Source organism: Abrus precatorius, unplaced genomic scaffold (assembly GCF_003935025.1).
Source record: "Abrus precatorius isolate BTA unplaced genomic scaffold, Abrus_2018 Scaffold3, whole genome shotgun sequence".
Lineage (NCBI taxonomy): Eukaryota > Viridiplantae > Streptophyta > Magnoliopsida > Fabales > Fabaceae > Abrus > Abrus precatorius.
The window spans coordinates 31501727-31527387 of NW_020874373.1; the positions used below are offsets into that span (position 1 = coordinate 31501727).

General features: G+C 31.7%; 2 protein-coding genes across 3 annotated transcripts; one reads left to right on the forward strand and one right to left on the reverse strand.

The window, feature by feature from the left end:
• The first annotated feature begins 6704 nt into the window (after nt 1-6704).
• LOC113860595 (ATP-dependent helicase BRM) lies at nt 6705-18891 on the forward strand. 2 transcript variants are annotated; one of them, XM_027493015.1, is made up of 15 exons: nt 6705-7064; nt 7179-7369; nt 8773-10086; nt 10234-11547; nt 11658-11770; nt 12011-12098; nt 12187-12273; nt 12491-12583; nt 12675-12758; nt 12852-13055; nt 14152-14394; nt 14463-16001; nt 16100-16642; nt 17003-17254; nt 17852-18891. In XM_027493015.1, the coding sequence occupies exons 2-15, from the start codon at nt 7202-7204 to the stop codon at nt 18494-18496; spliced, it is 6687 nt and encodes a 2228-aa protein (XP_027348816.1). In that variant the 5' UTR covers nt 6705-7064; nt 7179-7201; the 3' UTR covers nt 18497-18891. The 2 variants fall into 2 exon arrangements, with proteins under 2 accessions (XP_027348816.1, XP_027348817.1); XM_027493016.1 differs by lacking the exon at nt 6705-7064 and having other exon boundaries at nt 7202-7369; nt 12855-13055.
• Nucleotides 18892-21992: 3101 nt separating this feature from the next.
• On the reverse strand, nt 21993-25237 carry LOC113862793 (ubiquitin-conjugating enzyme E2-23 kDa). Its single transcript, XM_027495996.1, has 6 exons — nt 25068-25237; nt 24882-24961; nt 24148-24262; nt 23979-24031; nt 23743-23871; nt 21993-22247 (listed from the first exon to the last, which is right to left on the reverse strand). Exons 1-6 carry the CDS (start codon nt 25109-25111, stop codon nt 22117-22119), a joined length of 552 nt encoding a protein of 183 aa, XP_027351797.1. The 5' UTR covers nt 25112-25237; the 3' UTR covers nt 21993-22116.
• Nucleotides 25238-25661: the final 424 nt, after the last annotated feature.

The following is a 25661-nucleotide window of genomic DNA, read 5'->3' on the forward strand; positions in this document are numbered from 1 at the left end:
TTGCAGTTCCACTGAGGTACATGGAAAGTCCCATCATCACTAGTGCATTTATTTTTTACGGTGTGTTCTTTGCTAATTTTATTCACATGTGTGCAAGCAAGGAAATTAACTTTAAATGTGGCATATTACCTTAAATTTTACTACCAATCAAAATTTGTTCATGAAACATATGTGCAGCATTTTATTACCTGAAATCTGTAATAATATATATATACACACACACACACCAATGTGACTCTCTTTGAATATAATAATAATAATAATAATAATAATAATAATAATAATGTACATAATAAAAATTTATATATAATAATTTTTTGTTAAAAATTATAGAGTTCAACTTAGTTTAATATATTGATAGTAATAAATGATACATAGGTTAAAAAAATTTAATTAATTAGACAAATTTTACTAAGAAATAAAAAAAAATGTAACCTTGCACTTATATGTCGCTTTTTTTAACATTGACATGATTTTATATTAGTGTCTTTTTAAGGTAAAATGATTTCACTATGCCAGCTGAAATTGTTTATGATTAGGACATGTCTGAATTGAAGGAATAGCAGGTGAAGCCCTTAGAGATAGTGACGTTGGATGGCCATGAGAGGAACCGTGTTTGTCCAAGAAACAACCAACTGAATCATAAAAAAACTATTGAACTATACTCTTGCCTTCGATGAATGTTATTTTTCTTCAACAGATGAAATCCTTTGCTTATTTTGTGGAATTTATGAGTCATACATTGCTGCTTGAGTATTCAAATTTCCTTAGGATCACAATATTATCACCAATCACTTTGGTTAAACTAATGTGTCTTTATTTGTCCCACTTATCACTTTAGCCACTGACAACAAATAAATAAATAAATCTGTTGAAACTACATCCAAGACCAAAGATCATAAAATATGTTGGTCTTATTTTATATATTTAGGGGGGTTGCTTAAGCCTTTTTTGTAAATCAATACTTTTAGAATGTTTTAAACTATTTGAGTAAGTTTTTTTAATCAGAATTTTTTTAAAAAAATACAAATTTTAATTATTTTGAGAAATTATAATGAATAATTTCTGGAAATTAAATGGTGTGATGTACAAGAGAGAAATTACTCCCCAAAACATGCATAGGTGGGCAATTTTAATGTTTATTTGGACAAATATCTCTACAAAATCTTAAAATCACAAAGCCCTTAAGAATTTTAAAGATCCCAAAGTTTTTCAATAGTTAAGTCATAAACCTTAGAGTGCTTAGTTGCATAGTTAAGGTTATTAATATTAACAAGGGTCAGTAATTTAGGTTTTATCACCATATTATACCAGATTATAGTATGTTTCACCATAGTGTAATACATCTTAGTTAATAATTTAGAGTTATTAGTAAACAAAATGATAAGATAAAATAAAATAAAATAAAAAAGATACATAAAGATGAAATATGATAAGAGTATGGTAAATTCATGTCTTATCTTATATTTAATGCACATTAAATAAAATAAAAACCAGATAGCATTTTTCCATTCTATATAATATTTAAAATAAATAAAAATTAAGATAGAAGTTATATTGAAATAATAAAATATACCCTTTTATAAAGATAATATAATTTAAAAAATTAATTTTTACTTTAATTTTTTACTTTTCAATAGAAATATAGATAGGTATTAACAAATATGAAAATTATTTAAAATTAAAAACTAATTTTGTAAGAAAATAATATTGAAAATTAATATTAAATTATAATAATTTTCTTAGAAATTTTTTTATAATAAATTTTAACCAAAACAAAAAATTAATAAAACATTAAATTATATTTTATAAAATGAGTAAAATATGCTTGATAAAAATAAATTTAAATTTTTTTATTAAAAATAATATTAATATAATAATTTTTATAAAATTATTAAAATTAATTCAATAAATAATCATTTATTTTAATGAAATATTAAAGAGAGATATGGGGTATGAAAAAGAATAAAATAAAAAAATTATCTTATCTAAATTATATTTAACCCACTGTTTCTTTTAAGATAAAAATTTATAATGTAAAGATAGGATAAACTATAACTTTGGATTAAATTATAATTTTAAGAGTCAAGTAACAATTCTAAAAATATAAAAATTAACTATGTTTGGAAACCATTAACTTTAAATAATATAACATTTTTCTTAGTTTATTTTATTTGAAAGTTACAATTGCTACTTTTTATAATTACTTCAAAACTTTTAAGTTTTTATTTTATTTTTTTATTCATTTGTTATTTGTCTTGGTAGATCGTAAGTATTCTTCTCACTTTTTGATTATTGAATCCTTATTTTGGCCTTTGAAATACACTTTAATATCTAAAATTTTAAAATGTCATGTTAGTTCTTAATTTTTATCTCCGTTAAATATTTTAGTTTCTAGACTTAAATATCATTAATAGATAATAACAAAATGTTGACATGTTATAATAGATAACATATATGATTAATTATGTGACAAAAATAATATCGTATATAATATAATATATGTTTTTATTTTATTTTTGTCATTGAGATTGTAACTCTTCGATATTTTAGTTTATGAGATTGTTACCAATAAACATTTTAATTTTTGTTTCTTAAAACCTTTCTACTCATCCTTCTTTTTCATTCTCTATCACCAAAAATTATCATTACACTATTGCAAATTCCTTAGAAAAAGATTTAAAAAAAAACTCTTGGCTTCGAGAAAATGAAGTAGGTGACTTTGTCATTGTCAATACTTCTTTGCCCTAAACAAATTTCACAAAAAAGAGAAGTTTAAAAATAAACAGAAGTTTATAAGTAATATCATTAGAGTTATGAAATTGACAATGTCTTTCTTGCTAATAAAATTAGAAGTAACAAGTGAATTTTATAGTACATGACCCAAGTTTTTCTTGTATTGTTAATTTAAAAGAAGAGAATGAGAAGAAAATAATTGAGGGACATATAAAGAATGATAAAATATTGAAAAATTAAAGGTTTCAATTCTAAGTTTCTTATAAAATTATTGTTTATAACCTAAAGGCAAACACTAATCAAGATGTGGGTAACAATATTAGCAAGTAACGACTTTGTCACCAACAAAGTATGCAGATAGTGATTGACAGGTGTAGTTTAAGGTTTAGGGTTTAGGGTATAGTTTCTGATAAAATATTTTAAGAATCAAGGATTAAAATATTTGTTAGTGATAATCTCATGGATTAAAATGTCAAATAAGTAAAAATCTCAAGGACTAAAATGAAATAAAAACATACATCATACTACATATAGTATCATTATTATAACGTAATCAATCACATATATCACTTAACGCTATATGTTAGTATGCTATTACTATTTACTAACGATTTTTTGGATATATATGAACTCGACAAATAAGATAAATATTATGTTTTAATTAAAAAATGTCAGTATTAAATCATTTTAAATTATTTTTGTCTGTATTTTTTTAATCTAAATTGAGAAATAAATTTAATATCCATTCATAATGAAATTGATCTTAAGGTTTGACATAAAAATTCAACTTGACAGTTTAGATGCTTTATTATATTAATATCTTTAGTAAAATTATTGAGTCAGTAGTTTAGAAGTTCTCATCTCTATAACTCTATAGCCGAGGGGCAATTAGTTAAGGAGTTTCGTGTTTAATTCTTGTTACATATAACTTAGTCTTAATATTAAATTATTTCAGTTCATTGTTTTTCAACTTTGTTTAATACTAAAATTTAAAATATAATTTTAAAATTCATTAATAAAAAAATTGATCTTATGGTCAAATGTAAAAGTTTAATTTAAAAATTCATCTGCTTTATGGATTTATGTAAATATCTTGATTGAAATTATGGACTTGATACCTCACGAATTTTTTATATGTACAAGTACAATTTGGTATCTTGAATTTATTTATCTATTCAAAGAATTCTACATTAATTTTTTTTAAAAATTTCTTTTAGATATATGCGTGAACTGGACAAATAAGGGTAATACAGGTAATTTTAAGGTTTAATTAAATAGTTTAATATAAAAATACATATGCTTTATTGTTTCACATTAATATCTTCATTAAAATTATTGATTTGATAGCTCAAAGATATTTATTTATACAACTCAATAGTTTGGATTTATCGATCTATTCAAAGAGTCGCATTAACTTTCCTGAGTTTTTTTTTTAATTTTTTTTATATATGTATGAACCTGACAAATAAGAGTAATACAAGTAATATCATGATTTAATTAAATAGTTTAATCTAAATATGCATATGTTTTATTGTTTCATGTTAATATTTTTATTGAAATTATCAATTTGACATGTCAAAGATTTTTATTTGGACAACTCAACAGTTTGGATTTATCGATCCATTCAAAGAGTTGGATTAATTTTTCTGAGTTTATTTTTAGATATATGTATGAACCCGACAAATGAGAGTAATAAAAGTAATATTATGCTTTAATTAAATAATTTAATCTAAAAATTCATATACTTTTATTATTTTACGTTAATATCTTTATTGAAATTATCGATTTGATAGATTAAAATTTTTTATCTATACAAATCAATAGTTTAGATTTATCTATTTATCTAAAATTTTGCATTAACTTTTCTTAGTTTTTTTTATATATATGTATGAAACTCACAAATAAAAACAATATAAGTATATTTAAAATTAAATAATTTGAAATTATTTTTGTCGCATGTTGAATCTCAATCTTAAAATTAATTTTAAAATTCATTCATAATAAAATTGACAAGAAGAATGTAAAAAGAATGTTACAAACACATTCTTAGTTATTTGGTAAACATTGCAATCATAGTACAACAACTCAAATGAACGTTGAAGTTGCAATAGCTTATATTGAATCAATGTAGGGTTCAACAACTTGGATTTATTGGTCCATACAAACCAGATTACAACATTAATAAATATACTAAAAAATATAATATTCAATTAAAGGGTTAGTACAAGTCAAATGGTAACTATTGAGATGGTAGTTTAAAGGCTCTTATCTCTATAGCCAAGAAACAATTAGTCAAGGAGTTTTCTGCTTATTTCTTATTACATATAACTTGGCCTTAATATTAAACCATTTCAACTTTTAATTAAAAAAATCATTTTAAAATTCATTTATAATTAAATTGATTTTACAAGCAAATGCATAAATTTAATTCAAAAATTTATATGCTTGATTGTTTCATATTAATATCTTTATTGAAATCATCAACTTGACCGTTCAAAGATTCTTATCAATACAACTCAGTAGCTTGAATTTATTTATCTATTCAAAGAGCTGCATTAAATTTTCCTGAGTTTTTTTTTGGACGTATGTATAAACCCGACAAATTGAGGTAAATCCCAAATATAAAAAGAATGATAGGAACACATTGTTAATTATTTGTCAAAATTTATCAAAAATAAACAAATTATATGACATTAATTAACTTAAGAAAAAATTTATTAAATTAAGAGTGATTTACATTTTTTTTGTAATTTTTAATAAATTTTACCTAATAAATAATAATATGTTTAAAAAAATATGTTACTAGAAAAATTTCTCTAATATATGTGTCCTCATTATACTTTAAAATTTTTATTAAAATTATTGAGTTCACAGTTTAAAAATTCATGTTTCTTTACTTGTAACTTAAAAATTTATCTATCTCTTCAAATGTCATATTATTTTTTTTATAATCTTTTTAATATATATAAACTTGACAATTAACACTGATATAATGTTTTAATTGAAGGCCTAATAAGTATACATAGATGATTAAGTTTACGTATGCCAAAAATTAATAAAATTATTCATACTATTTATTTATGATAAATTTGATCTTAAGGCCAAAGATAATTATTTATGATAAAATTTTATATCGCATTTTTTTTTATTAGAAACGTTGAGTTAATAGTTTAAAGAATAAATGTGACTTCTCTAAAATATGTAATATATTTTAAAGAAAATGTGAAATGCATATTAACCGGGGAGTGATATTTATTAATTTTTTTGATAAAATATTATCATAGACTCTTAAATCGAATAATTAACGATGTACATATTGTTTATATAACTTAAAAGAATATTATGATCTTAATTTGATGAAAATTAATAAAACTACATCTTTATTTATTTGTTTGCTTTAATAATAATATTAGTTAATTATAAATATATTCTTTTAATATAGAAAGTTCAAAGTTAAGAATTTTTCCTAAACTTGGGCAATGGCTCATCATATCGGAACAAAATGGATCTCACATAAATACGGCAATAATGTACAAACTATGTAAATCAATGCATTTTTTTTTTAAATTATTTAATTTACATAAATAAAGAATTATTTAATGCAGTATTAAATTTTATGAAAATAATAAAATAAGTGACTTTAAAATAAATTTATATTTATATGTGATTTATAAATCTTTTTTTAAAATACTTACATTTTGTTTAAAATATAAAATTAATTTCTCTAATATTTATTTTAAATATTATTCTTAATTATGAATTATTTATTAAAAATTAATTTTACGAAAATGTAAAACCGTTACGGGGTTTAGGTTTTTATGTAATTTTGAGGAGAACAAGAGGCATTCTGAATTGCAACTTTCCGTAAATCTGTAACCGTAGTTGTTTCAGTATATAAATGGCATACAGTGAAGAAACAGAGAAAGAGAAAGAAAGCTTTGCACCCACCTGAGGAAGGAAAAAAAAAAAAACAGAAAAAGAAATAAACATAAACACCATTTCTTTTCTTTTCTTTTCTTTTCTTTTTTTCATATAAAAAATGAAAAAGAAAAATGAAGGTTGAATTTTTTTTCCTTAGGGTTGGACTGTGAATTGCGAAATCGTGTGTGGCCCAAATAGTAGAATCACCGATTCCGTCAAGTTCGGTTCTCTGCGGGGGAAGATCTGTCCCCAATTGCCCCGAAAGTTGTGGATTCTAGAGAGAGAAAGTGGGCGTCAGTAGCAGCAGCTAGAGAGAGAAAATTTATTTTTTTTGAACGTTGGGATCGGAGGGAAAAAATGGGCTTTTCTTCAAATTTGGAGGGATTCTGAGGTTCTGGCATTTGTGGGTATTTTTGTTTTTTTCCAAAGCTTGAATTTTTTTTTTATTATTTTTTTGGATTGATCAGTGGAAGTGATGTGAAATTTTGGTGATCTTGGTTTTTTTGGCACTTGTGGTGTAGGTGGTGAATTCTGGGGTGGTTGCATGCAGGCTGGCGGCGGCGCCGGTGGTGGGCCTGGCCGGAATCCGGCAGGGAGGGCGGCGTCTACGTCGTCAGCGGCAGCTTCGCCGTCGTCTTCGTCTTCGGCGGCCTCTCATTTGGGATTGGACTCATTGCAGCAGCAGCATCAACAGAAGATAGGTTCTAGGCAGGTGTGGATTTTGATTGGTTTAGCTGAATTTCTGTGATAATTTGGTTGCATGTATGCTCTTGATGACAGGTTCTTGGAAGTGTGGTACCTGGTTGTGTTGGTAATTCAGTGTTGTTTGATTTTGGAACACATGGGAGTGTGGTGCTTGTTGGAAAAATGGGTTGTTGAATTTGCATTTAATGCACTGGGTGCTGAGCTTTAGTTACCAGAGATTGTCTTAATTGGTTGAGTGTGTGTTGTGTTTCTTTTTTGGACCAATTGATTTTCAGGCATTCAAGCAGTAGAATATGGAAACTGATGAAATCATTGAATCTGAAAATGACTGGATGCAGTTTTTTGCTACTGCTGTTGTCAGTTCCAGTCTAGCTTCCTTTTCATCACATAACAGCATGCACCCTTCTGTTTACTTTGAGTTTTTTTTACTAATTGGTCTGATTTTCAGTTCATATGTGATGTTCAATGATAGGAAAATTTGACTATTCTGCATATGTTATTTCTTTTCTGCACTTTTGTAGCGATTTGCCTTTTCGAGGTTGATGATGATAATGAAGCATCAGGGTAACAAAACTTGGAGTTCCTGTTTTGGTTTAATGAACCCCCTCTCCCCTCTCTTTCTCTCTCTTCATGTGCTATTGTTGAAATTTATACAAGTTGATTAACTTTGGATTATGGTTTCTCCCTTTGCCCTTTCTTTTTCTTTTAAGTAAATTGTATTAGTTTAAATACATTGATAAATTGTGGATTGTAAGCAAACAAGCTACAGTTGCAACGTGCTAAAAGTGTTATTTCGTCAACTTCTGTATATTGTCAATTTGTGTTAACCGTTCATGCTGCTTCTCTGTTTTGTTATTTCTGTCATTATTTGCAAAAGATGTGTTATGTCAATGATTGAAATCGTCTTTTTCTTGTTGACTTGTGATTTTCTATCAAACATGGTCTTAATGGGAAATTTATCTTCGTATCAAGTTGTTTCTCAAAATGGTGTGATGATTAGTACATGACTGAATTTCTTTATGATATATGGTAGTGATACTTAAGAATCTGTCATAACTTACAACTATGTTCTCGTTTATGTTTTCATGGTTATGTTACTTCAGTGGAGGCACAGTTTGTGTTTTCCTTTGTATTTTATTTTAATAGTGGCCTGCATAAATCTTATCAAATTTCTGTGGTACTTTTAAGACATGAAGTCAAAAGTGGGGATGTAGATCTTGGGAACCATTTTAGCATATGTTATACCACGGCAAGTATCTGAGTACCTGTGTGTGTCTTGATATCTATGAAATTTGCATTGTGATCTTATAACAATTATTGATGTTGTTTTGGAAATTTTTTTATTTAACCTTTAACCATGTCATTTGTCTTATGGAATGATGACTTTTTTTCAACTATATACATATGCAGTCATTTCAACAGCAACTGCTTAGAAAATCTGAAGGGGGTGAAGCATTTTTGGCATACCAAGCAGGTCTTCAAGGAGCATTTGGGAGTAACAATTTCTCATCTCCTAGTTCCATGCAGCTGCCGCAGCAGTCTCGAAAATTTGTTGATTTAGCTCAGCATGGCTCCAACCAAGGCCAAGGCATTGAGCAGCAAATGCTAAGTCCAGCACAGCATGCGTACTTTCAATATGCTCTGCAGGCTTCTCAACAAAAATCTGCTTTAGCAATGCAATCACAGCAGCAACCGAAAATGGGAATGCTGGGTCCTTCATCTGTGAAAGATCAGGAAATGCGAATGGGAAATTTGAAAGTGCAGGACCTTATGTCCATGCAGGCAGCGAGTCAAGCCCATGCATCATCATCTAGGAATTCATCTGAGCATTTTACTCATGGGGAAAAGCGGTTAGAGCAAGGGCAACAGCTAGCCCCTAGTCAGAAGAGTGAAGGAAAGACTTCAATCCAAGGACCGGCCATTGGAAACTTAATGCCTGGAAATATTATAAGACCTGTGCAAGCATTGTCAACTCAGCAGAGCATCCCAAATGCTATGAACAACCAGATTACTGTGTCTGCTCAATTACGGGCCATGCAGGCATGGGCACAAGAACGAAATATTGATCTATCACATCCTGCAAATGCTAACTTAATGGCTCAGATCATTCCTCTGATGCAATCAAGGATGGTTCAACCACCAACGGCAAATGATACTAACTTAGGTGTGCAGTCATCGCCTGTCCCTGCTTCAAGCCAGCAGGTTACTTCTCCAGCAGTTGCAAGTGAGGGTTCAGCACATGCTAATTCATCTAGTGATGTGTCTGCACAGTCAGGTTCTGCAAAAGCCAGGCAGACAGCTCCATCCAGCCATTTGAGTCCACCAATTAGTACTGGTATATCTGGGAACTCTAGTGACATGGCGACACAGCAATTCAATCTTCATGGCAGAGATGCTCAAGGATCTTTGAGGCAATCAATTATAATTGGAAATGGAATGCCTTCTGTGCATCCACAACAGTCTTCTGCAAACATGAACTTAGGTGCAGATCATCCTTTGAATGCTAAAAATTCATCATCTGGACCAGAACTGGCTAAAATGCAGTACATCAGGCAATTAAACCAATCTGCTTCTCAGGCTGGAGGTCTGATAAATGAAGGTGGATCAGGAAATTACACCAAACCTCAAGTGGCACCATCTCAGATGCTTCAGCAACGAAGCGGTTTTACCAAACAACAGCTTCATGTTCTTAAAGCACAAATATTAGCATTTAGGCGGCTGAAGGTTTAATCTCTACTTTCTCATTTTGTGTGACACTGTGTCTGTCTGTTACCTTTTGTGTTTCTATTTATTTAGGCCTAATGAAGATGTACTGCATAATATTTAGCAGGGATTATGCTCATTGTTATTATTTTTTCTGTTGGTTGATAGAAAGGAGAAGGTGCGCTCCCCCAAGAACTTCTTCGGGCCATCGCTCCACCACCTCTTGATTCACAAGAGCAGCAGCCAAGTCATTCTGCAGGAGCACAAAATCAAGACAAATCTGCTGTAAATATTGTAGCAGAACACCCAAAGCAGAATGAGTCCAATGCCAATGATTCACAACCTATCCCCTCTATTAATGGGAAAAACTCTTCAAAGCAGGAAGGCTTTGTCAGAGATGAAAAATCCACTGCGACAGCAGTTCATATGCAAGGCACACCTCCTATGACAAAAGAATCTTCTGGAAAGGAAGAGCAGCAGTCTGTTGTATGCTCTGCCAAGTCAGATCAGGAAAGTGAACATGGAATTAGCAGACCTCCTGTTAGAAGTGAGTTGGCATTAGATAAGGGAAAGGCTGTTGCAACCCCCGCATCTGTAACTGACGCAATCCAAATTAATAAACCTGCACAAGCAAGCACTGTTGCCCAGCCAAACGATGTGGGATCTGCAAGAAAATATCATGGACCCCTATTTGATTTTCCTTTCTTCACTAGGAAACATGATTCCTTTGGGTCATCAATGATGGTAAACAACAATAATTTGTCATTGGCATATGATGTGAAAGAGCTACTTTTTGAGGAAGGCGTGGAAGTCCTTAACAAGAGAAGGACAGAAAATTTAAAGAAGATTGAAGGTTTACTGGCAGTAAACTTAGAGAGGAAAAGAATTAGGCCAGATATTGTGTTAAGGTTGCAAATTGAAGAGAAAAAGCTTCGGCTTTTAGATCTTCAGGCACGTTTAAGGGATGAGATTGATCAACAACAACAGGAGATAATGGCAATGCCAGATAGGCCATACCGCAAATTTGTTAGGCTATGTGAACGTCAGCGGATGGAGCTCACTAGGCAAGTGCAGGCATCTCAGAGAGCTTTAAGGGAGAAGCAACTGAAATCTATATTTCAGTGGCGCAAAAAGCTTCTTGAAACACACTGGGCCATTCGTGATGCCCGTACTGCTCGCAACAGGGGGGTGGCCAAATATCATGAAAAGATGTTGAGAGAGTTCTCAAAACGTAAAGACGATGACAGAAACAAAAGGATGGAAGCCCTAAAAAACAATGATGTTGACAGATATAGGGAGATGTTGCTGGAGCAGCAGACTAGCATCCCAGGCGACGCTGCAGAGAGATATGCTGTTCTTTCAACTTTCTTAACCCAGACTGAAGAGTATCTCCAAAAATTAGGAAGTAAGATAACTGCTGCCAAGAATCAACAGGAAGTGGAGGAGGCAGCAAAATCTGCTGCAGCTGCTGCACGATTGCAGGCATGCTTCACTAATATCCTCTCTTATTAAAAGAAAAAAAAACAAGAAAAATCCAGTGAAGATGTTTTATGAGTTCATTCATTGATCCATTTTGTATTTTATGACTAAAGGGTCTTTCTGAAGAAGAAGTTAGAGTGGCAGCAGCTTGCGCTGGAGAGGAAGTGATGATTAGAAACCGTTTTATGGAGATGAATGCTCCTCGAGACAGTTCGTCTGTCAGCAAGTGAGTGTTGTAAATTTTTGTTTATTGTGTATTTCGAGTTTTGGGCTTGTGGTCTAATGATGCTTGAGGTCAGGTTCATCTTTAGTGCCAGGTGTTGGCTCAAAATGTGCTAATAGTCATATTTATTGTAATTTTTAATGCTCTGATATTGTTTATCTAAATGATGGTTTTAGTACAATTTAGTGATTGCATAATAATGCATCAGATACCTGATGTTTACCATTATTGGCCACATACCAGGTATTACAGCCTTGCTCATGCTGTGACTGAGAGGGTTGTAAGTCAACCATCAATGTTAAGGGCTGGAACACTAAGAGACTATCAACTTGTAGGTTGCTAAGTTTGATGAAATTATCTATAATTTGTTGTCGTCTTTTAGAGTAAGCTTTTAAGGATTTGACATGTTATTTGTGAAGGTTGGTTTGCAATGGATGCTTTCTTTGTATAATAACAAATTAAATGGAATTTTGGCGGATGAGATGGGTCTTGGCAAAACTGTGCAGGTTAGTGTTATGTTTTGCTATGTCTATGCTTAAAACAGGAACAAAATATACAATGTTTTTTCTCCAGTTGAGTGATTTCACACTTCATATTAAATTTTGTTACGTCATACATAGGAGATGTAAGAAGATTACTCTCTTTTAATTTCAAACGTAGTACATAGTTACTGAGATGGTTATGTGATACTTTGGAAAACTTAAACATTTCTTCTCTGTTCAGGTTATGGCGTTAATTGCCTACTTGATGGAGTTTAAAGGAAACTATGGCCCACATCTTATAATAGTGCCAAATGCTGTTTTAGTTAACTGGAAGGTGAGCTTCCAACTCTTTCATTTCAACAATATTCCTTTTCTTTGTGATTGTGTTGTGTGTGCATGCTCACAATTTTTTGTTCGCCATGCAGAGTGAGTTGTATACTTGGCTACCATCTGTGTCGTGCATTTTTTATGCTGGAGGGAAGGATTACCGGTCAAAAGTATTTTCTCAAGTAAGTGTGCCACAGCTTATTGACTTGTACTGTTTCAAACTTTCAAGTAATTTAATGTTCAATGCTGAGCTTTCTTTTGTGTTATATTTGCAGGAGATTATGGCTATGAAATTTAATGTCCTTGTGACTACTTATGAGTTCATCATGTATGACCGGTCAAAGCTTTCAAAAATTGATTGGAAGTATATCATAATTGATGAAGCGCAGAGAATGAAGGATAGAGATTCTGTTCTAGCTCGTGATCTTGATAAATATCGTTGTCATAGACGCCTGCTTCTGACAGGAACTCCTTTACAGGTCTATTATGCCATAGAATATACATTGCTGCTGTAGTTTCTTGTGTACTTTTAATGTCTCTTATGACCTAATTGAACGAAACATCACCATTTCTTGAAGTTAGCAGTTTCCTATTTTGCTGCACAGCTTGTATCGTCCTTTGGTAACTAATAGAGATATTAAAATCAATCATGTGACCTCACCTAACTTGAGCTTTTTGGAGAATTGTCCATGATGCTTGTATTATATTCTTTATGATCAATTGGTCGTAGATATGATCTTTGCAACCTCCATTCTAAATAAAATTGAACCTCTGTTCAGGTAGAGTTGGGGTTTGCATAATAATATCTATACTGTGAGTCCAAACTCTTTTATGAGGGGGAGTGTTAAAGAAATTAAAATCATTCATATGTTTGCCCCTAATACCTTTAGCTTTTAGGAGTAGTGTTTGACAGTAGCTGAATTTTCTTTGTTCATTGACATTTTTAATATTTGCAAAGACACTAATAAAATAATTCTGTGCATGAGTATGGCGGAGCCGTTTAACTTGTTGGGCTACCTACCTCCATCAGACCCATTTATATGAATGGTTTTAATTTGTTGGTTCCTTTTCAAGTCAGAGTCAAAATTACCTGATAAGGCTAGATTCAGATCTAACAGGGCTCAAAGCCTAGTCCAATCATGCCTGGCTTATGGCTGATGCTAAGTTGGGGTTAGAGCCAAGTAACATTTATCCACAAATCATTTAGTTTAGAGTCATAAACTACTATGACAAAGATAAATACTCCAAGACTTTCTTTTGAAGCTTGAATGTTAATTCAATTATGAGTCAGAATCTTGAATCAGACCTCTTGTGTTGTAACCATAACCTTTGGTTAAGTATATATCATATTATGCTAGCTGTGGTTGTTTAGTCATTGCTGGAAAGTAGTCAAAGTTCTTTGACTAGTAATTCATGTCTTTCTTGGTAAAATACATAAATTTGTTTATAGTATATTGACTCTTGTTCTATATGTTAACTTCATGTAGATGTCATGTTTTCAATTGAAAAATCATTAGATACATGATGCAATACATATCTTGATAAAAAATTTTAATGGTGTAAATATCTCTGCAGAATGATTTGAAGGAACTGTGGTCACTTTTAAATTTACTTCTTCCTGAGGTTTTTGACAATAAGAAAGCTTTTAATGACTGGTTCTCAAAGCCATTTCAAAAGGAAGGTCCCACTCAAAATACAGAGGATGATTGGCTTGAGACAGAGAAGAAAGTTATCATCATCCATCGACTTCATCAGATTCTTGAGCCTTTCATGCTCAGGCGTCGTGTTGAAGATGTTGAGGGCTCGCTACCCCCAAAGGTTTTATTATGACTCTTAAACTTTTACTGTATCTGTTGGCACAACCTAATATCTGTGCTGCATTGCAGGTCTCTATAGTTTTACGATGCAAGATGTCACCCTTCCAGAGTGCCATTTATGACTGGATCAAATCAACCGGTACCCTTCGTCTTGATCCTGAGGGTGAGAAATCCAAGATTCAAAAAAATCCACTCTACCAGCCAAAACAGTATAAAACTTTAAATAACAGATGTATGGAGCTACGAAAAACTTGCAATCATCCCATGCTTAATTACCCAATGTTTAATGACATACCTAAAGAAGTAATGGTACAAACTTGTGGAAAATTGTGGATCCTGGATAGGATCCTTATCAAACTTCAAAGAACTGGTCATCGAGTTCTGCTGTTTAGTACCATGACAAAACTCCTAGACATCTTGGAAGATTATCTGATATGGCGAAGACTTGTGTACAGAAGAATTGATGGGACAACTAGTTTGGAAGACCGTGAATCAGCTATAGTGGAATTTAATGGCCCTGATTCAGACTGTTTCATCTTCTTGCTCAGTATTCGAGCTGCTGGGAGAGGTCTTAATCTCCAGTCTGCTGACACAGTTGTCATTTATGATCCTGATCCAAACCCGAAAAATGAGGAGCAGGCTGTGGCCAGAGCTCATCGTATAGGACAGACAAGAGAAGTCAGAGTTATTTACATGGAAGCTGTTGTAGACAAAATCTCTAGCCATCAGAAGGAGGATGAATTGAGAAGTGGAGGCACTGTTGATATGGAGGATGAACTTGCTGGTAAGGATCGCTATATCGGATCCATTGAGAGCCTCATAAGGAACAATATTCAACAATATAAGATAGATATGGCTGATGAGGTTATTAATGCTGGACGTTTTGATCAACGGACAACACATGAAGAGAGACGTTTGACTTTGGAGACATTATTACATGATGAAGAAAGGTATCAAGAAACTGTCCATGATGTTCCTTCACTGCAGGAGGTAAATCGCATGATTGCTAGGAGCAAAGAGGAAGTTGAATTGTTTGATCAAATGGACGAAGAACTGGATTGGGCTGGGGAGATGATCCGGTATGATGAGGTGCCTGAGTGGCTTCGAGCCAGTACAAAAGAAGTGAATGCTGCTATTGCTGCTTTATCCAAAAGACCATCAAAGAACACTTTATTGAGCAGTAGTATTGGCGTGGAATCCAGTGAAGCAGGTTCAGAAAGGAGAAGGGGTCGGCCCAAGGGAAAAAAGCATCCTTGTTATAAAGAATTGGAAGATGAAAATGGTGAATATTCTGAAGCAAGCTCCGAAGACAGAAATGGATATTCTGGACAGGAAGAAGGGGAAATTGGAGAGTCTGAAGATGATGGTTATAGTGGGGCTGATGGAAATCGATTGGAAGAAGATGCTGCACCTTCTGATGCTGGATATGAATTCCCTCGGTCTTCGGAACATGCTAGAGATAATCATGTGGTTGAAGAAGCTGGTTCCTCAGGATCTTCCTCTGACAGTCAAAGATTGACACAGACAGTGTCACCATCAGTTTCTGCTCAGAAATTTGGTTCCCTCTCTGCATTGGATGCCAGGCCAAACTCTATTTCAAAACGGATGGTATGTCGATGTTTTTGTATCTTGAATATTTTGTTGCTTCGTTTGGTGGCTTTCTTCTATTTAATTCTGATTAAATATCTTTTGATAACTTTTGCCAGGCAGATGAGTTAGAGGAAGGGGAAATTGCAGTATCCGGTGATTCTCACATGGATCATCAACAGTCGGGAAGTTGGATTCATGATCGTGATGAAGGTGAGGATGAACAAGTGTTGCAGCAACCCAAGATTAAGCGTAAACGAAGTCTCCGTGTCCGTCCCCGTCATGCCACAGAAAGGCCTGAGGACAAATTTGGCAATGAGATGGTATCTCTTCAACGGGGAGAATCATCTCTTTTATCAGATTATAAATATCAAGTGCAAGCAAGGACTGATCCTGAATCAAAATCATTTGGAGATCCCAATGCCAGCAGCAAGCATGATAAGAATGAATCATCATTAAAAAATAAGCGAAATTTACCTTCGAGGAAAGTAGCTAATACATCCAAGTTACATGGGTCACCTAAATCTAGTCGCTTGAATTGCACAACTGCTCCTATAGAGGATGGTGGTCAACACTCTAGAGAGAGTTGGGAGGGGAAGCCTATCAATCCAAGTGAATCTTCAGCTCATGGCACTAAGATGACTGAAATCATCCAGAGAGGGGTACGTGTCTTTAAGTAATCAATGCTGTGTCTTCTGTTCTGCCTGTGATTGTTATATGTTTTTCCTGAATGGAGTGGATCGCACTGCAATAAGGACTTAGGTAGCTTAATTATTATAAAATATTAATATTGATATAAGACAACAGGATAAAGTTCTTAGGTAGCTGCTGAAGGAATTTTTACCAGCTGCAATCCTGAAAATGTTAGTTCTGTTTTTCATCGAAACTATCTGTTGGCTATGTGAATTTAATCTCACCTCCATTTCGTGTTAAATGATTCATATTGGAGATGTTTCCTAGTTTTTTGTCTGCCTGCTCATTTATTATTAGTATATGAACATTCACAACTTATTGGCTTGCAGTGCAAAAATGTAATTAGCAAGCTCCAAAGGAGAATAGACAAGGAAGGCCATCAAATCGTACCTTTGCTAACAGATTTGTGGAAGAGGATTGAGAATTCTGGGTATGCAGCTGGATCTGGGAACAGTCTGTTGGATTTACGGAAGATTGACCAGCGGATTGATAGAATGGATTATAGTGGGGTAATGGAGCTTGTGTTTGATGTGCAGTTCATGTTGAGGAGTGCAATGCATTTCTATGGAAACTCGTATGAGGTAAGATTCTTATTCATGTTATTATATAAAATGGAAACACACACTGACTTATTGTATTTGTGTCCTCTTTTGGGGATGAAACTATTGGTGTCCAAAGACAAGTTAGCATACTTTTAGGTATGTAGCATGTTTCATTTTCTGTTCAAAGGACCTGACATTGTATTATCTTGTATATATGTATGTCTGGAACCCATATAATACCCTTGGAAGAAATCATTTCTTTTGAAGACTTATTTTTAATTATATTGTTTCGTAATGAATACATTTCATCATTTGATCCGAAGAGATATCTATCTACAAACCTTTATATTATTGGTTCATTGGAATTTAGGCATGATATTATTTCAGCATAGATGAAAAATCTGTTGAAATGCTAACCCATGGTTCCGTTGATTACCAACATGCCTCTATCTACGTAAGTACAAATCCAACTTGCACATAAAAAAAGTCTAGCCAGAAATGTGTTGCACTATGCCAAAGTGATTTTTCCCTCATGATGGCTGTTGAATGTTGTTAAATTGATAATGAGACTAGGATTGTTTATATGTTCTCCATTTTTGTATATGTTAAAGGTTCTGAATGTCATTATTTGTGCAGGTAAGATCTGAAGCGAGGAAGGTTCATGGTCTCTTTTTTGATATCTTAAAAATTGCATTTCCGGATACAGACTTTGGAGAAGCAAGAAGTGCACTATCTTTCTCTAGCCAAATTCCCGCCAATACTGTAGCATCACCAAGGCAAGTGGCAGTTGGCACAGGCAAGAGGCACAGAGTGATAAATGACATGGAAACTGATCCAGTCCCTTCTCAAAAGCCACCACAACGCACATCAGCTTCTAACAGCGAAAGTGCCAGGATCAAAGGCCATCTTCCACAGAAGGAATCAAGAACTGGAAGTGGTGGCAGCAGCGCGCGCGAGCAACTTCAGCAGGATAATCCTTCACTGCCTACTCATCCAGGTGAACTTGTTGTATGCAAGAAGAAAAGAAATGACAGGGAAAAATCTTTGGTGAAGCCTAGGACTGGATCAGTTGGTCCTGTTTCACCACCTAGTGCTATGAGAAGTCCAGGGTCAGGTTCAACTCCAAAGGATGTTAGAATGGCTCAACAAGCTCCTCATGCACAAGGATGGGGTGGCCAACCATCTCAACCATCAAATGGGTCTGGTGGGTTAGTTGGTTGGGCAAACCCTGTGAAGCGCCTAAGAACAGATTCTGGGAAGAGGAGACCAAGCCATATGTAGATTTTTCAAGGGGACAAAAGAATGGTATATAATGGAAATATTGGAACTAGTTTCAGGAACAGTTTTAGTGGCCCTTACCTTTGGTAGAGTTTAGCCCATACTGTTAATATAGAGTTAGGTCCTCCATTGTATTTACTTCTACCTCAATGCGTTAAATAACAATGGTCTCCAATTTTTTTGTTTGGGAAGCTGTATCTTGCAGGAATTGCTTTTCTTTAGATAGCTGTTGAATCTGTTGTATAGCAACTTCTTGGTTCATATTATTGGTCCATTCAAGGATTAATCTCTATAAGGTCATGATTATATCAATGCATAAGCTATGAACCTTTGGTGGCTTGCGTCTAAGCTGGAAACAACAAAAGGAACCAAATAATAATAATGAGGATGATATTGACAATAAAAAATTGCTTTTTTATTTTTATTTTCTTTATTATTTTAAAGAGTAAATTATACTCAGAGATAGAGAGAGAGAGAGATCTGGATTTTATTCCTTTCTTGTTTTGAAAATTAAACTTATCTTTTCTAACATATTAGCATGTACTACACTTTAATTTATTTTAATGCAAGTATTAGAGGTGATGAGTAATTATAATCCCTTAAGCATATCTTATTCTTCACGACAGGTGTTCGATTGCTACCCGGAATATTGATTTTAGTATTTAAGTAGATAAAGGATAATAGTAAAAAAAAAAAAAAAGATAGTGTGAATTAAACTTAGGGGAGGGAAGTATAATACAAGTTATTTTGAATATTTTACATTATACAAGAAATGGTTAAAAATTAACATTATGATGGATTGATAAAAGTTGAAGTTATGAACATTGCATTGGAATAACAAGCTGAAAGTTTTATCTATTATAGATTGACGAGTCCAGTTGATAATATTAAGTGTGACAAACTTTGATTGTATGTAGCTTCGATTTATGTTAGTATTTGAATCATACAAAAATTTTGGATCGCCGGTGGGAATTATTTTATCCTATTTCAATTTAATATTTGTTAACCAAATAAAAAATATAAGTTTATCTTGCTATGTATTATAAATGTTATCTTAAGAGGGAGTTAACTTATTGCTTGATATCTGAATCTCTCTAGTTGTGAAGTTCAATCTAATTCTCAATTTAGTTCTCACTATAACAAGAGAGAATATAAATAAATAATGCTCCGACCTTTGTTTAATGCTATTGTTATTTCCAAAACTCTTATCATTGTTAATATTATACTGAATACCTTTGATTACTGCCACTATCTAAATTATCCATTAATGTTGTCACTTGACAAACTCTATTACAATTATCTATTAATTTGAAGTAAATTTTATTAGTAAATTAGTATGAAAATTATATTACATATTGTCTTAAGCTTGATAATAAACTAAAATGTTAATTACCAATTCTTTTCGTTCATTGTTGCTACAATTATTGTAATGTCACGCGTCCAAAAGTAATGGGAAATCGCTTTTATTGAGGACAACATTATAAGAGTTGTTACCCTTGCCATTGTGAATTAACTTGATGGGGCACGAGACCTTGTTAATTAATTATATTGACACAAACAGTGCCTCGTGAATTGGATTTGGATTTAGACTATTTCCTGCTCAGTTTCAAAAGGTTCTACCCAAATTTGTATTCACCACTCAACACTAAACCTTCTGCAAAAGTCACCGGACTATGAATAATTTAGAGAGAAAAGAACAAGAATCGTTGTCATTGAATAATTTTAAAAATTAATTATAATGTTTTATGTATATCCATATTTAAATTAAAACTCTAACATATTAATGATAAAAAGTAGAAAGGTTTAATATTTATAAAGGATAAATATAAAAAATAATTAATATTTTTAAGACATTGTCAAAAGTCTTATTGTATATCATTAAAAAAAGTTAAAATGTCTTGCTAATAAAACTGAAAGAGTATTTAAAATTTATATATATATATATAAGTACAAGAAAAAATAATTTTTTTAAAAATTAAATATTCAATAAATTATAATTTTACAAAGGAATGCTAGTAACCCATCTTTTAAGCTATTTTTTCTTAGGGATCTTACCACCGAATGTCTTATGGATAAAAGAGCTACTCCATCTATTTTCATTTTTGATGTCTAAAATTTTGTACAGAAATTTTTAAAAAATAATTGATATTATATATATATATATATATATATATATATATATATACATTAATGTAAATTTTAAAATTCTTATACTTAATCTTAATCTTTTATTTAACTTACATTTAACAGATTATAATTTATTATTTCATTGATTGTTAAATATAAAGACTCAGATTAAGTGTAAGTATTATATTAATTAATATTTTTCTTATTTTTTATTTTTATTAAATAACTAATAATTGTTAAAGAAAAATAAAATATTTATAAAATGATAATAAATAAATAAATTACTAAACTATAGAAAAAAGTGAAAAAAGCAACTCATTAAGATATTATTAAAATCACGACATTAAATGTTGCATTTTTAATAAAAATATGACCAATGCATACCAAGGTCATCAAAGAATCAAGGGTGATTTTTTTTATTGGAAAGTATAATATTGCAATTTCCTCTTGATTTTTAATACACTCTCAATGTAATTTTTAATAATAATAATAAAAACTTTGCTTATTGATTCTTTAAGACTCTAAATTTTCCAATTCCTTAACCAATATCCTAAAAATGTTAATAAAACTCACACGAACAACTCAATATAGAATTATGGTATATTCTCCATCATATTTTTTTTATATGAAAATATTAAATTCAGTCCATAAACAACTAAAATTTTATTAAAAAAAATACTTATTATACTTTTATAACTTTAATATAATAAATGCATACATTTTTCATAAAAACTTTCTAGATATAAATACTTAAACTCAAACTGATATTAACAATTTTTTTTAATAATCCCTCCTATTTTATAAAACAATATCATAAATAAAAAATACATATATTCATTATCTTAAAAACATTAAAAAAAAAAAACTCTCTCAAATCCTTTTTATAAGAAAATTTTATCTAAAATCACATATATTAAGAAAAATTAGAGTAGTTATGTATTTATCTTTGAAAAAAAAATCCCAAGTTACCTCTAATTAAAGTCAAACTATGTAAAAAAGAAAAAAAACGGTTATATATTAATTGTTTAGAAGTTCAAAAAATTCAAAAATAAAGGACAAATATGCAAAAGAAAAATAAATAAATACTCCAAAAATTTTGTAAAAGGTCTTATATTAAGGATTAACAAAATTTAGTAAAAAGTCCTTATAAAAAGAATTGGAGAGAATATTAAATACTTTCTTCATTTAATAATTTAGCGAGTAATAAAAGATTGGAAAGCTTAGAATTATTCCTCAATATAAGGCATGTCAGATGGCGGGTGCCAGCATTCTTAAGTGAATGCCAAACAACACAATCCATGCACATGAAAGTGCTAAACAAGAGATAATATTGCTTCAGGAAATCAATGGTACTTTATTTACAGTGACAGGAAACTAACAGGAAGGGGAATTTTCCCCCTTCTCCACAATAAGTTCATGTGGTGAGGTGAATTAACAGAACTAGAACATCATGTACAAATAAAATACTAAGTTAAGAACAGGATATGCATGCAAAGCTAAGGATCTGCTTTACCAGCCACCTGTTCATCACTAGAATCATATTCATCTTCACTCATCTCCTCATCACTGGATTTCTCTTCTGTGGCATCTCCAATGTCTTCAGGTTTAGCATACTTCTCACAGTACTCTGACATTGAAGTCAATGACATTTCAGTTAAGTTCTAATAAATAAAAGGAATTTAATTGTTTTGGAAAAATAAAATCAAAATCATACTGTAAAACCAGTCAGATAAAGAAAGGCTATGTTTAGATATCTAATAATGAAGTTAACATTTCATTGTTTGTATATTTGTATGATGGAACAAAAAAAAAGTTTCATTCCATACCCAAAATTGGATTAGGAGGGGAAGAAAAAGAGTGGTGTTGGATGTAATGAAATGAAATGCATGCCATCAGGTTCAGCCTTTCATTCAATCCTATTCTAAACAACCCAAACAATGAATCCTAGTATCGTTCCATTCCATTCCACTGTATTTCATCCCTTTCCATTAGTCCAAAGATAGCCAGAGTCAACAGAGATGGCCCTAATTCCAATGTCCCAACTTCTGAGAACACAAGAAAGCAGACAACTGATAGTTTGTTATATTTAAATGATAGGGCATATAGCATGAGGGAAAAAAAGACCCCAAATATCGTAATTTCAGCCTATTTTTTTAAATGCATTTTAGCGTGGCCCGTTTTGACAAGTCTACTGTAATTGTTGATATAGATCTAATTTCGCGAAAACTAGAAAAGGAATAGGAGAAGAAAATCAGTCTAGGAATGTAAATTGAAAGTAAAAGTGATAAGAGTACAAAACAAATTAGTCTATTATAAATTTCACTAACTACAAGACCGAAAGTTCAATTTACATTTCAAGTTTCACCATCTCTGAAAAGGGTTAAGCTGCAAAGTTTTCCCAGATAATGTATTAGTAAACAATCCCAAAGATGATCTTAGCTACAATAAGTATACAAATCTAGAGAAACAAACTCCAGGAAAACTTGGTGTAGATTGAAATTTCCAAATGAAAATATTAAAACTATAATACTAACATTTTCCAGAGATCAGAATGTCTATCATTTCATATATTAACATTTTTTATATCATCACTATTAAAGCAGCTTCCTCATGTTCTTGTAGAACAACAGATTGTCGTACTCCAATCCAACCTTTCATGCTTTATTACTTACTTTTCTAATTTTATGTTTTGGATTTGATGGCATCATAGAAGGCAGTTAAATGATACTGGTAGCAGATGACAATGAAGTCAGTTCTATTAGCAGATTAGAACTCATGCAATCAATAGAAAAAGAGCTTGTTTTGATAAAGATATAATCAAATGAGGATAATAATTATCAAGAATGAAGTTCTTCAAACTGCTTTTTGGAGTATATGTGCATGTGCACACAGCCACATCCGAATAGTTGTGTATATCTGATTTGTAGGGTATTGATGGTACTCTACATCCACTACCCAGAGGTCTAACATGTTAACTCAAGCATCCCCCTGATTTCGATTTTGATTGTGTATGAAATTAGGAGGAACAAAATAAAAAACTGCAAAACATAGCAAGTCTGTGACGCAGGATGAATGCATAAAAAGTAAAAACCAAGAAATTAAAATTCAGAAAGGATGAACACCTTTAACCCTTTGTTCATAAAAAGCTCGGTCACGCATCATTAAAGCTGCAGCTTCTCCATTCAAGGGGTCTGATGGATTGGGATACAGAAGAAGTTGGGGTAGAAACACCTCAAACACATTGACAAGATCTGGAAGAAAATAGATTTTGAGACATAAAAAATGAACATAAATAGTCAAATGCAGAATGTTGCACCAAACCACAATGTTTCTAAGAAAATTTAACGAATTTAATTACCAAACATGGGGCTCCAGGTTTGATTGATAACATCCAGACAAACTGATCCAGACCTGAAATTATTGTTATCCAAGATGATCTGATCAGACCTGTAATTATTCTTAGAACTAATACACAGCTAAACTACCCAAAACAGACAATTTTCTGTGCAATACTACTATGTGCTTACATCTCATCAACATTTGGGTGATAGATCTTATTGACAAATCCAATGGAAGGAGATTTATAAGGATAAGCTTCTGGCAACTCAACTCTCACTTTCCACACACCACCATGATAAGGACCTGCCAGAAGCCATCACATGAAAAAAATGTTGCAAAGGAAGGTGCACAATACAGCAAGATTGATAACCATGACAAAACCACAATCAAAGGAAAATCAGTAGCTTTCATGCTAGATTTTTTTTTACAACTAAAAAACAACAAAAATTTAGCTCCTACAAAACCCTTTCTGGCTAGATATATCAGTTTCATATTCAGGTTAAGAACTCCATAAAAAGCAAAAGGGAAATCAACAAGAGAAGTAACAAAATTTTCTTTGTAATATCTAAATGAACCAAAACAAAAACAACATCTTTCCCAAATCTATTTGTAGAAAGCACAGAGAAACCAATACAACAACATTAATAACAATAGGCTTATCCCATTAGGTGAGATCAGCTGCTACTGAGCTAAATCAAAAACCAAATTCTAAGAGATATTAACAGAGCAATCAATACAATAAACAAGAGAGGTGTGATCTTGTTGCTACCCAAATCTAAATCCAAAGCAGTCAAATAGCTATCACCAGCATATACAGAGAGAAACAGCAAATAAAGACACAGAGACACAAAAGAAAAACTATAAGTTCATGAGAAGCACCAAAACAAGAGCAGAGAAAGAGGGGAAAAAAAAGGGAACTCACTGTCATCGGGTCCATGGAAATGCACATAAAACTCTTGCATTCCATCATTAATCATCTCCACCTTGTAATCACTCATCATCCTAGCAAAAAATAAAAAAATCTAATCAAAAGCATGAAAACAATAATAATAAACAAAAACATTAGAAAAAACTGAAGCTTTAAAAGAATGAGAGAGAAAGGATTAACAGTTTCATCAAGTCCATCTCTCGGCGCTTGCTTGGGGAAGACATGTTTTTGTGTGTATTTTTGGTTCCTTGCTTTGCTTTGGCCTTTGTTCCAGCAAGTGGAGAGAGAGAGACAGAGAGTTGGGATTGGAGACTCGTGTGTGTGCAGCATAGGAAGTAAAATTTGGTTCAGACAGCAACCAGCACCACTACAAGATAATAATAATAATAATAATAATAATAATAATAATAATAACATGCTCTGGTAGATTTCCAGTTACGCCAGGGAACATATAATAATGGAAAATGTTAAGGAGTATTTAACGGGGTATTGGATATTGATTAAAATATTTTAAATAATTTTTTTATAAAAAAATTTTTTATTAATTTTTTTAATAAATATTACTGTTAAGAAATGTTTGATAAAGAGATTTTTTTGAGCTCTCAAAATTTTTTAATTTAGAATATTAAATTCTCATTTAGTTAAAAATCTAATATTCTAAACTGAAAAATTTAGCATTCTTAAGTATAAACTTAGTTAACTTAAGTTTAATTAAGTATATATTAACATTCCTAACACTGGTTTTAATTAAATTTTCAAATAAATAAAATTTAA

Excerpts from the sequence above, each read along its gene's own strand:
- LOC113860595 (XM_027493015.1), top strand. The coding sequence starts at position 7,202 with ATGCAGGCTGGCGGCGGCGCCGGTGGTGGGCCTGGCCGGAATCCGGCA. Across the intron at positions 10,087-10,233 it reads TAGCATTTAGGCGGCTGAAG|AAAGGAGAAGGTGCGCTCCC; the intron begins GTTTAATCTCTA and ends GTTGGTTGATAG. Across the intron at positions 13,056-14,151 it reads TGACAGGAACTCCTTTACAG|AATGATTTGAAGGAACTGTG; the intron begins GTCTATTATGCC and ends ATATCTCTGCAG.
- LOC113862793 (XM_027495996.1), bottom strand. The coding sequence starts at position 25,111 with ATGTCTTCCCCAAGCAAGCGCCGAGAGATGGACTTGATGAAACT. Across the intron at positions 24,962-25,067 it reads GAGATGGACTTGATGAAACT|GATGATGAGTGATTACAAGG; the intron begins GTTAATCCTTTC and ends ATTTTTTGCTAG. Across the intron at positions 22,248-23,742 it reads TTATGAACAAAGGGTTAAAG|AGTACTGTGAGAAGTATGCT; the intron begins GTGTTCATCCTT and ends CTTCAATGTCAG.